The sequence below is a fragment of the Crinia signifera genome, chromosome 2 (genome assembly GCF_055691185.1).
Source record: "Crinia signifera chromosome 2, ASM5569118v1, whole genome shotgun sequence".
Taxonomy (NCBI): Eukaryota; Metazoa; Chordata; class Amphibia; order Anura; family Myobatrachidae; genus Crinia; species Crinia signifera.
In genome coordinates, this window is record NC_139218.1 from 84388768 (window position 1) to 84402874 (window position 14107).

The window sequence follows — 14107 nt, forward strand, 5'->3', positions numbered from 1 at the left end:
CACACACAGACACAGAGGGCGAATCTCCTCACAAAAGGATGAGGTGTGAGGTGTTGAGTGAGTGGACCTTCCCCCCAGTGAAGGGGAGGGGGGGTCAGTCAGCTCAGGTGAGGTGCTGGGAAGACATTTTTAAGTCTGTATATAGTGCTGGGAGAACGCCCCACACCTGTGGTATAGTTAAACGTGCCGAGTTACGAGTCCCAGGGGGATGGCCGTTTGGGGTGTGGCGGAATGGTCTGGTACTGATCTCAGTGAGTAAGGCCAAACTGCCATCTGCAGGGGAGAATCCGTGTCCAGGAGTCCGACGCACAGCTGTGGTGGGCTGTGTCATTGCCAGCCGGGATGGACACAGCTCCCACTATATCAGTGTGCTCACAGACTATGGGTTCGAGGACACCTGTGTGCTTTTAGTTTGCCATCTCCTGCGAGAGGGACAGGGACTATGCCCATTGCCCACCCTAGCCACGGCTATGGCGTCAGGTGGTGCCATGACAGACGTCAAGTATAGTGAAGTGTTAGTACAGATCCCGCAGAATCAGTGGCAGTCTGTCTCAGCACAGAGACCACTGCTACCTGTCCAGGTGATGTAGTTAATAGCGCACTGATGAGACGGTGACGTGGGTCACCGCCTCTGTGCGCCATTTTAAAAGGGGGAGGTGTAACGATCAGATCAGGTGATCGATCAAATTAACGTATGCCTCCTGTTATGATTATCTGTTCAAGCAATGTATGTCTGGTATGTTTGGTAAAATCATGCCGCCTGTGATTATTATGTGGGAGATCAGAACATGTCATGTATTATGTGTGTAAACTGTAGGTGACCCTGGTTTGAGTTTGAGGCCTGTATTCCCTCAGTGTGACATCTGTGGACTCTTTCGGAGTTAGGATGTAAGATAAGATCTGAGCCCCTCATAAACCATGGTCCAGAAGAAGAGGTTAGAGTTTGTCCCCTTCCTTCACATCTCTTATCAGTGGGTCTGCTATGCAAGGAAGGAGGATCAATCACTTTGAAAACATTAGACTGTAGATTGCCAGGGACCTTCCACACTCCTTCAGCATGGAAAGAGTGGAATCCCAAGGGTGGGAGGGATGAGGGAGTCTGCAAGGTATAACTAAGACCTTCTCCCTATAGTCAGTGTCACTACCTGGGGGTCTAGCAAACAGGCTGTAGGCGACGAGAGATTTCTTGTGGAGAACCCCCCCACTTCAGGATTGTAAGATACGGTTCTGTCTTTTTTCCCTTTTTATTTTATTTCTGAAATTTGCATTTAATCGTTGTGTGTACTTTTAAAATCATTGTAATGTCTTGTAACCATTTTGTTTAAAGCTCTGTAGTATTTCTAGGAATAAATAATACATATTCCCAGTTCTGGTTCTGTGTTCCTAAGACTCATTAGCCTCAGAAGAGAAAGGCTGGCAAGCGTTACCATTGTTATCTTGTATTGTGTGGTCAGGGGCGAGCCAAGCCGCCCCTTGCGCAGTTTCAGGCGCTAAAATCAGGTTTTGGCTGGTGGCAGTGTACCTCAAGGAAAGGACCCGAGTGTCCTGAGTGAACCCCAGTCACGGCCGGCGCTGCTCAGATTGACGTATCGGAGCAGGCGACCGGTGGGTCCGTGACAGTCTCTGTGCAGGGAAAATACTGACTGCTTTATTTTTACACTGCAATATAGAGCTCACTTTTAAGTAAAACCCCACCCAAATCTAATTCTTTCTGAACAAGTTACATCTGTCCCACCTGCAGTGCACCTGGTTTTGTCCAGAAAGAGTGAAGAAGGATTTTGTCAGAAAGAGTGAACTAGAATAAGGCCCTAAGTCCCTGCTTCAGCGGGGAGGGGAACTGTTTTTGGCACCCTCCCCCTGTAAGCCGCTCCTACGAAGTGTTTCTTCTGCTTTCCAGTGTCTTCCCTACAACTGGGACCACTTGGAAGCACCCAGCTGCGCTGAGCTCCTGTCACAGGCTTCAACACCAATGGAGTTCAGCCTGTAAACCCTTTCAAGATGGCAGCCACCATCGCGGGGAGACGGTCGCACATGATCTCCCCTTAAGCAGGGAGCCGGCTAAGGAGTTCCCCAGGGCCTAGGAGACCTCTCTGTGGTGAGGTCCAAACGCTGTGCTGAGAGACCAGACAGCGTCTCTCAGCACACGACATGCTTCTTTCAGCCTCTGCTGTGTGAGGGAACTTCCCCTTGAAGCCTAACACTGTGTCACTGACCAAGAGAAAATAATAATAAAAAAAGCAAACTCCTAGCTACCCTAAAACATGGCTGCTTCAGCAGTCCTTCAGCATAGCACCCACTCCAGTGGGCACCTAAAAGGAACTGAGGAATGCTGGGATGCAGAAGGGAGGAGCCTGCCTGTCCCAAAGCTTTAGCATAGGTGCCTGGCTTCTGCTCACTCTCCTACATCCCATGGTTGAGCTGGGTCACCAGGATGGATGAAAGAGATAGCATTATATATGCCTCATCGAAGGACGGGAAGTGACTACTATTTTTTTGTATGTCTCGATACAGTTCAACTAAAATGGGGTTGTAATAGTTTATAACATTCCCCTGAAATGCCCAGAAGTTAAGAAATGGCTTCATTAATCTCCTCCACAGTGATGTCCCCCATCAGGGATTCTCTTTGGGTGGAAGTCAATTTACCTGCCTTATTCCCCCATTTCTAATACTTATGTTGAGCGTATGGGATGGACTTTTTAGGCTACATTGCAAGATTATTTTTTAACAGTTAGGATTTTGTATAGGAATCCAACCTCACAGGAAGGGGGGGGGGGGGGGGGGAGAGTGGTGTCGAAAAGGGGCATGGCCTCATGGAAAGGAGGCGTGGCATCACAAAAAGGGGGCGTGGTAAGCATTTTAGCAAACTCCGTAATACCCATTACACATTGTGCCATGCATCGTGATGCCCATTACATACTATATGACATACCGTAATACCCATTACATATTTGGCACATAAGTACCGCTCACCTACATGCTCATTGCTAGAGGCTTCATGCTCGATGCCAGGGGGGGCTTAATGCTCGATTCCAAGGGTGAATACATGCTTGTTGCCAAGAGGGAGTGAATTGCTCATTGCCAAGGGGGAGTGAATTGCTCATTGCCAAGGGGGAGAGAAATTGCTCATTGCCACCTGCCGCTCCGCACACTATGTAAAGACATGACAGCCAGGCAGAGAGAGCAGCGTCTCTCATCCACACTCAGTAATCGCTCCCATTCCCGATTGCAGGACTTTCTTCGGGCTGCACCCACTCTGTGGAATGCCCTCCCAAGCACAATAAGACTCTCTTCCAGTCTTCAAACCTATACGCGCATTCCCTGAAAACTCACCTCTTCAGGCAAGCTTATCAAATTCCAGAACCAGCTACTTAACCTTCATATATCATTCATATCTAATCACATCCCCACTGTACAGTCCACACATATCCATTCTTTCTTTTTCACATTTTCATTCCTCCTGACCTATGGCCAAACTGCTAGTTCTCCGTATCTTACAGCACACCAGGAACCTTTGCATTCTGGTGGAATTAATGCAATAAAGATTACAGTATCTATTCTTATGTAGTCTATCTCCCTATAGATTGTAAGCTTGAGAGCAGGGCCCTCCTACCTTTTGACTGTCTGTAAATACCCTGTTTGTTGTATGACTGTCTCCTTTTGTAAGTGCAATGGAATATGCTACATTATATAAGAAACTGTGGTACTCTTTACCTAGAAGGGCGCCCGTCGCGGGCATCGCGGGTACATTTATGTATGGCCGCGACGCGACTGACACGATGCCCGCGATTTCCCATTGAAACCCATGTTAAACATGGAAATCGTGTCGGTCACGTCGCGGCCGGCCATAAATGTACCCGCGATGCCCGCGACGCGATGCTCCCGATTTCCCATAGGAATCAATGTTAAAAGGCGCGATGGACCCGATTTTACTGTAAAATGGCTCAATGGACCCGATTTGGCCATAGAAATCAATGTTAAATGGGCCACAGAGCCCATTAACCCTTAAATGTCCCCCCCAATTTTTAACGCCACCCCACGATCCACGCGAACCCGAAGCGTGGCGAGCGCAGCGAGCCCGCGAGGGGCGGCGGTACGCGTCCTCCGACCTTTTCATGCCCTACTATCCACTAGGGCGTGGAGTGAGAATATAATAGTGTGGCGAGCGCAGCGAGCCATCGAGCCCGAAGCGTGGCGAGCGCAGCGAGCCCCGCAAGGGGACGCGGATACCTTCACAGGTAGACGCGTCCCCTCGCAGGCTTCACAGGTGTCGGCGTCGTCACGGACACCTGTGAAGCCCGCGAGGGGACGCGTATAACTGTGAAGGTATCCGCGTCCCCTCGCTGCGCTCGCCACGCTTCGGTGGCTCGCTGCGCTCGCCACACTATTATATTCTCACTCCACGCCCTAGTGGATAGTAGGGCATGAAAAGGTCAGAGGACGCGTACCGCTGCGCTCGCCACGCTTCGGGTTCGCGTGGATCGTGGGGTGGCGTTAAAAATTGGGGGGGACATTTAAGGGTTAATTGTGCTTATTTGGGCTCTGTGGCCCATTTAACATTGATTCCTAGGGCCAAATCGGGTCCATTGAGGCATTTAACAGTCAAATCGCGGTCAATCAGCCTTTTTAACATTGTTCCCTATGGGAAAATCGCGGGCATCGCGGCCATCCCGATTTACCCGCGATGACTGCGATTTTTACCCCCGATGACCGCGATTTCAATCGCTGGCGCCCTTCTAGGTAAAGAGTACCGAAACTGTTAATTAACAAATAATATACAAGTCAGCAGTAACATATTTACAGTACATGGAAACCTAGTGGACACAGCAACCATTGCTGTGTCACTAATACCCCTTTCAGACATGTGAAAATCCCAGGATTTTTCACATGAACGTGCATCAACTTGGGAATAGCGTATGTCTGAAAGGGTCTACCCGGGATTTCGCTCACAGATCCCAAGCACCTGCAAATGACCCCGATCTCTAAAATCCCAGAATCAAACCCAGGAGTGAAATCCCACGTAGTATGTCTGAAAGGCGTATTATATCGCTTTCAGACATAGGCCCTTATTTTGGTTCACTCTCAGAGGCAAATTCCTTCCCAAGTGGACAAAACCATGTGCACTGCAGGTGGGGCAGATGTAACATGTGCAGAGAGTTAGATTTGGGTGAGTTATTTTGTCTCTGTGCAGGGAAAATACTGACTGCTTTATTTTAACACTGCAATATAGATCTAACTTTGAAGTAAAACCCCACCCAAATCTAATTCTCTCTGTTACATCTGCCCCACCTGCAGTGCACATGGTTTTCTCCATTTGAGAAGGAATTTACCTCTGCTAGTGAACCAAAATAAGGGCCATAGTACCACATTTTTAAAAATCCCGGGTCAATTGCAGGTGCACAGGACCCATGATTTACTCAACCAAAATCCCTTGAATAGCCTTTCAGATAAACGCTAGTCCTGGGATGATGCGCATACACGTGAAAAATCACAGGATTTTTGCATACAGTATGTCTAAAAGAGGTATTATTCTTCGTAATACTCAATCACACACTGATATACCAGCACTGGTACACATACACACAATCCCCACATCCCAGCGCTCAGCCTCCTCCTCACTCCCCAATCATGCATACAGAACGCAGCGTGAGAGGTCGCCCGGCACGACCTCGGTGACGCGCAGTCGCGCACGCACGGTAGGGAAAACGCTGTCCTTTGATTTGCTATGAACTGTTTCCGGCTTTTTGCCGATTGGTTAGCCGACTCGCGCCAGTTCGATTGCTGCGTTCTGTGTCCCGGCTGATGCGGTTTTGGCGCCAGGAGGAGGATCGCTGTTCCCGTACCTGACACACAGCACTAGCGGCAATAGCACAGCCTGCGTGTACGGCGGCTACAGCCTCAGCACGGTAAAGGCGGGCGGGGAAACCACCTGGGCGCCCTAAACTGTTCGTGTATAGCACATTCGAGTAATAAGGCTGAGAGGGTGCATGTGACATTTGTTGTGCCCACAGTTGGCATCCGGATCCACACAGCTCACATTGGGGCAGATGTATTAATCCTTAACAAGAGATAAATCCAAGGGTGATAAGGAGAGATAAACGTCCAGCCAATCACCTGCTAACTGCCAAGTTACAGGCTGTGTTTGAAAAAAGTCAGTAAGGAGCTGATTGGCTGGACGTTTATCTCTCCTTATCACCCTTGCATTTATCTCTTGTTAAGGCTTAATACATCTGCCCCATTGCTGGGTGCTTACCCGCAGTATGTGAGTGGTTGTGTAGGTTAGCCGTTACGATGACACCAGACAGGTAGCTTTCTATCTTTGCTTCTAGGGGTGTCCGTGACTGTCAGTGCCCATATAAATACATGGCCGTGGTGGATAAAGACGGTCACTGAGAGAACTTGTGCAGAGGGAAAACCATGCAAAGTTCCCTAAACTGTGTCATGTTTGGTTGTGTTTATGATGATACAATAAAAGATGATTTGTGTAACGTAGCACTCCTCTTCTGTGTGTATACCTCGGGGAACAGCACCTGCTCGCATGGGAACAGCAGAGTACACATTATTATAGTGTCGAAGGACATTTTTAAAGTAAGCTTCTTATAAAAATGTTATGTTGTGGATTTTAAACACCAGCCCTTACTCTGGTTAGTAAGAATACGTCCAAATTTATTAGGAATTGTTCAGCTGTTTTGAGCTCAAAATCGATGAGTTTGTATGGGCGGGTGATGAGCGCTGATGCCCACTCCTGCATCATCATCATCATTGGGCGCCTCCATCTGTCCGCCTGTTTTTAATGTGCCGAGTTAACCCCTTTCCATAGTCTCCTATGGAAAGTGTTTCGCTCCCTGTGAAAATCGCTCTGTGTGTATGCACTAAGAAATTTTATCGGGCAGCATTTTTATTATATAGTTCGGATTTTACATTGGGCCCAGTGTGTATGCAACTTATGAGTTAAGGGCACCTATGGAAAAACTAGGTAGTAATGTATAACGAAGTGTTATATGTGAGAGCTGTATCGAGCTGTGGAGTTGTTCAAAGCAGTAATCTGCTTTGACAGTGATCGTGAAAAAATATGTGGGTCCCAGGGACCCCTCGCTTTATTTTTTATGCCTGTTGGGGGGGGAGCATAAAAAAGTTAGACAAAGGCAGGTATTCAATGCGTCCGGCGAGGGGGTTAAACAGCGAGGATTGCAGAAAACCAGTGATCCTCGCTGCGGCCGCTCGGTCTATTCAACGTTCAGGGGAAATCCTCGCTGTCACACGACGGCGAGAATTCCCCAAAACAGCGAGACCAGCGGCTAATGCAGAAAACTCGCTGTATTTAGCCGCGAGTCTCGCTGCTTCTGGAGCCGCATACGCCAATTCCCCCTCGCTCAAAAAATGGAGCAAGGGAAAATTGGCGTATGTAGGGGCTGCTTTGAATACTGACAGGGTGAGTGGTGACAGCGAGCAGGAAGCTCTGCTCGCTGTCGCCGCTCGCCCACAGCATTGAATACCTGCCAATGAGGGTGTCAGGGAAAGGAAGTGAGAAAGCAAGGGCTCCATGGAAATAGAGATTCCCTTTCTTTTTCCATGAAGCCTTCTCATTCTTGCTCCTCGAGGGTGGTGGGGGGTGCGAGCAGGTGTAAGAGACTGTCAAGGATAGAGAGAAGGAATGAGTGTCAGAGTAGGAGAAAATGAGAATGTCAGGGAGAGAAAGGTGTTGGAGATGGAATGAGAGAGGGTTTCAGAGAGAGACACTGCTCCAGGAAGAGAGGAGGAGGAGGAGGGGGGGGGGGGGTTGGGGCATAGACTCAGAGAGGGTGAAAGAGGAAAAAGAGAGAGGGGGGAAGCATTGAGAAAGTAAGAGAGTTTGAGAGACTAGGGGCAGAGAGACAAACAGAGGAGATTGAGATTAGTGTCAGAGAGCTAAAGAGGGGACGGAAGGAAGATGTGATAGGACAGGGGACCAAGGCAGAGAAAGGAGGAACAGCAGGGACGAGAGAAGGGGACTGGGTGAGAGCAAATAAAAGGAAAGATGGAGTGGGGGGAGTCGGAAGTGAAGGGCAATGAAATTATGTGGTAAGATGAAGGTACAAGATGAGATGACTGTGGCGTGACGGCGAGCGAGTGGTGGTGATGGGGCACAAGAGGGGTGTGATGATGGGCTGCGAGAGGTGAAAGTTTAATGGGGGGGCAAGAGGGGGTGTAGTGAAAGGGGTGTGAGAGGGTGAGGTGACTGGGTGAGTTCGGGGGAGAGGAAGTCTCCTTTTACCTGAATCAGCATCCATCTCCCGGCTGGGTGTCACTGCTGCTACTTTTCCCGGCCACGTGCCGCTGCTCCTTTACACGGATGGGCACCACTGCTCATCTCCCTCTACACGCTGGGTGCTGCTGCTCCTCCCCCTCTGCTCTAGCTGGCTACTGCTCCTCCATATACCTTGCTGGGCGCCACTGCTGCTCCTCTACCCGGCTGGGCACTGCTGCCCCCTCGTCCCTCCTCTCCTTCTTGAGATGCTCGGCGGCAAGCAAGGGGAAAGCGCAGCTGGGTGTCTCCAGATAATGTGATTACTGCAGAAGAGCATGTCCCTGGGGACCCCCTCTGTTGGTTTGAGTCGACTATTTCATAGTAGTATGCAGGAGCTTTACCTGATAAATGGCTTAAATTGCTTGGTTACAGGAGGTTGATCTAATGTACTGTTTAATATTTGTTTCTCCGACCTGATTCAGGTATCCAGTTGACATGAACTCTGGAAAAAAAAAATTGGGAGACTTTTTCATGCTTTACCGTTGATTTGAACTCTTGATTGGGAATAGTAAACCTTGTTTAAAGCATGGCCAGCAAAACTGACACTAATTTGGAGTCCAAATAATGAAATCTTCAAATTATCACCAACAAGTAACCACTTGAGTGGTATTCCCAGAAATTTTCCGGGCTCAGCAGCGGCCTGTCCCAGAAAATTTCCGGGCATACCACTAATATCGAAGTGTGCACCACTGGCGCATCACCTGTCTGGGCACCTCCTCTCCCCTCCCGTCGCTCCTACTCACATCTCCGGCCTTAGTACACCGGAGCTCCCATTAGTTGCAGGAAGCAGGTGGCAGGCTCGGGTTGTTAGGTGCGGCTCGGGGGGGGGGGGACTCAGGAGTGCAGGTGCCCGAGTTACCCTGAACATGCCCGAGCCTGCCACCTGGTGTAAACGGTGGCTGGGGCAGCGGCATAGCACTGGAGCTCCGGCATATGATCACCGGAGGGGGAGTGGACCATCGCTCTGTGGTGGGTTTTGCTGGCTTTCCTGGTAGGTTTGTCCTGCCCCAGCAAAAAGCCACCACTCAAGACCTCATGTTTTCCTTGATACACTCCACCCTTTATACCATAACTCCTGATTCCATAGAAACCCGCATACACTGAGCTATTGGTAACATAGTGATTAAGGCGCTTACATGCGGCTGATATTGCTTTGCTGATAGGTAGTGGTAATTTGATAAGCCTAGTGATCTTATAGGTGTGTATGCTGCCCTAAAGAGATGACACAATTTGCAAATTTGGTGCTGCCTCTGGAACTGACCTGTAAAAACATGGTTAATCATGCAGTAACCAAATAGTACTTCTATTGAAATAAGACAATGAGGTTTAAATAAAAAAATGCAAGCATTGTAAGGATTTTTGCTCATTATTTTCTTCAGCCATGGCAGACTCTGAGAGTTTTGCAGCTTCCCGCTCACGACGAGAAAAAACTGAGAAGAAAGGACGTAAGGAAGCCTTGGAGCGATTGAAAAAAGCAAAAGCTGGTGAAAAAGTTAAATATGAGGTAACCTATTTTGTATTTGCAATTTAATATGTAAGTCTGCAACATGCCACCCAAATGTATTCCACATTGGTATTTCCTCTGCTCGGCTGTATGTAGTTATAGGCGAAAGATGACCTTAATGGAAATGCTCTTTTACTAGTATATAGTACTGTAAGCTATTATATAAAACATACCCAGGATAAATCAAGTTTATTTTATAAAAAACAAAAACAAAAAACTATAACATTTGTAAATGTAAAATACTAGCATTAGGGTGTTAAACATACAACTTACTATACATAATATAGTAGTTTATTATAAAGGAGCTAGCTCTGCATAAATAAACGAGGGGTGATTTGATAAGTACCTGTGTTAAGCAAGAAAAATTTTTTGGGGGAAATTTGATTGTTCAATATTGTCCCCTTTCTGCCTGATAAACTGGCCTACGATATTCCAACTTTTTCAAGCCCTCCAAAAATATAGGTATTGTCTAACTCTGCAAAATAGGCCTCAGTTTCGGTGCTTACCTCCTCGTTTGATGCAAATCTCTTTCCGCCGGGCCATTTTTCCATGTTTGGAAACAGGAAGAAGTTACAGGGTGCCAAATCTGGAGACTGCGGCAGCAATTCAAAGTCCAATTCCACCAATTTAGCTGTAGCGACGTGGGATGTGTGCTGGCCCATTGTCGTAGTGGAATAGCACTGTTTTCTTTGCTAAGTTGGGTCGTTTTTCAATGCGTCATTGAATCTGCCCAATAATTCGGCATAATACTGTCCTGTGACTGTTCTTCACTTTTCCAATTAGTTGTAGTTGGAGGCAGTACACAACCTGCACATGCACCGTTCTATCTCCATAAGAGATATGCGCTCACCTTTGAGTGAGTGTACATTTTTGAATCAGGTTGGAACCTCAATATTACTGCGTGGACCCCTATGTCTCTTTAGTTGGATGTTTTACTCAAGTCCCGGTAGATGTCTGAGCTTGCGTGTCTATATTCTTTCTTGCATACATTTATCAAAAAACATGTGCGATAGGGCTTTATAATTCTTTAGCAGTTTAAGTTAAATTAGTTGTTAATGAAAATTACAACTTATGTAGATGTTGATCTTTGGAAACCTGCTTTGATGATGCCATAATTTTAGTTTCTTTAGTTTCCATCTGTTTGCACTTTTTTTTTTTTCCTAGACAAAAATTATACCTCTAATAATTTTTTGTTATAAGGTAGAGGAAATGTCAAGCATTTATGAGGAGGTGGACGAGGAAGCATACTCAAAAATTGTCCGAGAACGGCAGGATGATGACTGGATAATAGATGATGGTGAGTTTTTATGGTGCTTATGTATTATCTGGGCTCCCATGTTAAATGCACCCCATTTTTTCATACCCCTACTATCCAACTACGCATGGAGTTGATTTTATATAGTGTGGCGAGCGCAGCGAGGCGAGCCCCGCGAGGGGACCCGGTCTCATAAGAAAAACGGGAGCCCAGATATTACATAAGTACCGTTTTTTTTATTTCATTATTTTTTTATTATTCTGTTTATGGGGACTTTTTATTTTTTTCACTTTTCTTTTGATCTGAGGGCTTAATCAAATTACTTCTAAGTACTACAGGAGAATAACTTAAGCCATTCATTAAATATATAAGGCATAAACTGATACGAACACTTTAGCTTATTGAAATCTTGAAACAACACTGTTAGGATCCTATTATCTTTGACAGCGAACAATGGACCTGATTCAGTGTTGATCGCCAAAGCAAAACCTCCAGTGCAGAACATGGTTTTGCCCATTTGAGAAATATTTTGCATTTATGATTAACTCTGAATCGGGCCCAATGTTCATTCAGCATTATGCAGACTTGGTTAATGTTTTAAGGATACCACATAAGCATTACATGGGATTTTTTTTAAAGTACTTTGGGATGAGCGATGTAACATGTATCAGATAAAGTACCAAACACTCAGCTTCTAACTGCCAAGTTACAGACTGTTTGAAAAATGACAGTTGGGAGCAGGATGGTCGTATTTCTTATCGTTTACATGATCTCTTTGTACAGCTTAGTACATAGACCCCTATTTTCCAAAATGTTCTAACTTATTTGAAAAATAACTTCAGTTTGTCAGTTGTAATGTCATATTTAAAGTGATCCTCAGAATTAACTGAACATGAAACCACTTGTGCTGAATGCACAGGCATTTTGAAGTATTGCATTAGCAATGAATGATGATTTGGTGAGAGCAAATGGGGTTGCATGTGTTTTTTTTTTTTTTTTTTTTTTGAGAACAAACTTCAAAAGTAAATTTTGCACCGCAAGACTCACTCTGTGACCTTTATACCACTTGACAGCAAACCTACTCATTTAATTATATTTGCTGTAAAAGAAAATAGTTTTGCCCCATGGAACTTTTGCATGGACGTTCATGTCCATTAAATACAGCCACAGTTGAAAGTCCTGAGGAGGTTGTGATTGCAAGCTGCGGCTTAATAATGTTTATCCAAACTGATTTGACGGTTCTGTACTAAAGAGCTTTGGGGAAAACTATTGAAAGTAGCAGCCTCGGGACTGACTAGTGACCTTTTATGTGCCTTGTGGAAGTGCAGCTTTAAAGTACATGTAGAGTCCTAAACATTAATATATTGTAAATCACAACATTTGTATTCTGAGTTTTATAAAAAAAAAAAAAAAAAGGCACAATTTCAAAGTTTTCTTTTATTTGAAGTACCAAGTGTTGATTAGCTGCCTGTGGCTTAGGATAAGAGAGTGTAAATGTGATGTGCCCTGTGTTTTTGGAGTAGATTTAAGATTTATTATGAGGAGTCCTAAGGCCGAGTACACACTAGATATTGACACAACAAATTCTGTAGGCTTGGCTACAAGCCAACCAGATTATAAAATTGGGATATGGTCATTGGGTCGACATGGGTCTAGGTCGACACAAGCAGTAGGTCGTCAGTCAAAAGGTCGACATGGGGTTTTTCACTGTTTTTTGAGCTGACATGTGCCGACAGGTGGTATTTCATGCCCTACCATCCACTAGGGCATGGTGGGGGAATAAAAAAGTGCCCGAAGCATCACGATGTGGTGCACTGGAAACTGTGTTGACATTCGGATAAAAAAAAAAGTGATAAACCTCATGGCGACCTTTTGCTTGTGTCGACCTTTCCCCATGTCGACCTAACTGTGTCGACCTAATGCTTGTCGACTGACTTGCTGTAGACCAAATAATCCCAACCCATATAATTAACGGTGGTGTGCATGTTAATGAAAGATCGGGCATCTTGTGCCAGCAATCTTGCATGGTCTGGAATAAAGGGAATACGTACAGACCATTGAGAAAATTGCGGATGACCTAAATAATAACCCTTCCATAGGTCGATCAGTTAAGTGAAATTTAACACGCTGGACCAAATGTATTCAGCCTTAACAAGTGATAAAGCGCAGAGTGATTGAGATAAATGACCAGATTATCACCTCCTGACTGTAATTTCTCAAACACCGCATGTAACATGGCAATTTGGAGCTTATTGGCTGGTACTTTTTCACTCTCCGCTTTATCACTTTTTAAGGCTTACTACATTATTAGGCCCATTGCGAGATATATATATATTTAATGTATAATACATTTTATGTAAAATTTTGATGTGTTTAATATCAAACTGTATCTACCTTAATTTGTAGATGGGACAGGTTATGTGGAAGATGGAAGAGAAATTTTTGATGATGACCTTGAGGAAGATGTGCATATTGATAAAAGTACGTATAGCAATTTGCGATTACTGATTTATCAAATGTATTTAATTGATGCAACGGTTGGACATTGCCTTTAAGATTAATTGAATAGACATTTATGGATGCCTTTTACCACAATTTTCGTGGCAAGTAGGGCCCATCATCCCTTTTACAGTCGGCAATTTCCAAGTTTCCATTATTGGTTGTCAAAGATTTTTGTTTTAATACGCTTATCTGAATGGTGAAGTGCTGTTCTCTTGGATTAAATGCCTGTGTTTTTGTAGAGAAAGGAGTTAAAGGGGCAGCAAAAGACAAAACAAATGTGAAAAAATCATCTGTGTCCAAACCGAACAACATCAAGTCAATGTTTATGGCCAGTGCGGGGAAAAAAACTACAGATGTGAGTGAATTGTAATATGATAGAAACACATTTTTTATCTGGTTTGGCCATTTTGTGTGTTTATCAATGGGAAATGGGCGTACATTTTTTTTTCCTTTTTCCCCAGAAAGCCGTGGACCTCTCAACTGATGATTTACTGGGTGATTTACTGCAAGATTTGAAATCACAGGTACATTTATTTCTACCACTTAAGCAAAATGTAATTTT

At 45.3% G+C, this 14107-nt stretch overlaps 1 protein-coding gene across 2 annotated transcripts in view; it reads left to right on the forward strand.

Annotated features, from left to right (window-relative positions):
* The first annotated feature begins 5742 nt into the window (after window positions 1-5742).
* Window positions 5743-14107, forward strand: part of POLA1 (DNA polymerase alpha 1, catalytic subunit) — a 332356-nt gene continuing 323991 nt past the window's right edge. For both annotated transcript variants that reach the window (XM_083172524.1, XM_083172525.1), the window contains exons 1-6: window positions 5743-5903; window positions 9664-9788; window positions 10989-11085; window positions 13450-13524; window positions 13785-13900; window positions 14007-14069. In XM_083172524.1, coding sequence (XP_083028650.1) covers window positions 9666-9788; window positions 10989-11085; window positions 13450-13524; window positions 13785-13900; window positions 14007-14069 — 474 coding nt within the window. In that variant the 5' untranslated portion in view covers window positions 5743-5903; window positions 9664-9665. The remainder of the gene's footprint in view (window positions 5904-9663; window positions 9789-10988; window positions 11086-13449; window positions 13525-13784; window positions 13901-14006; window positions 14070-14107) is intronic.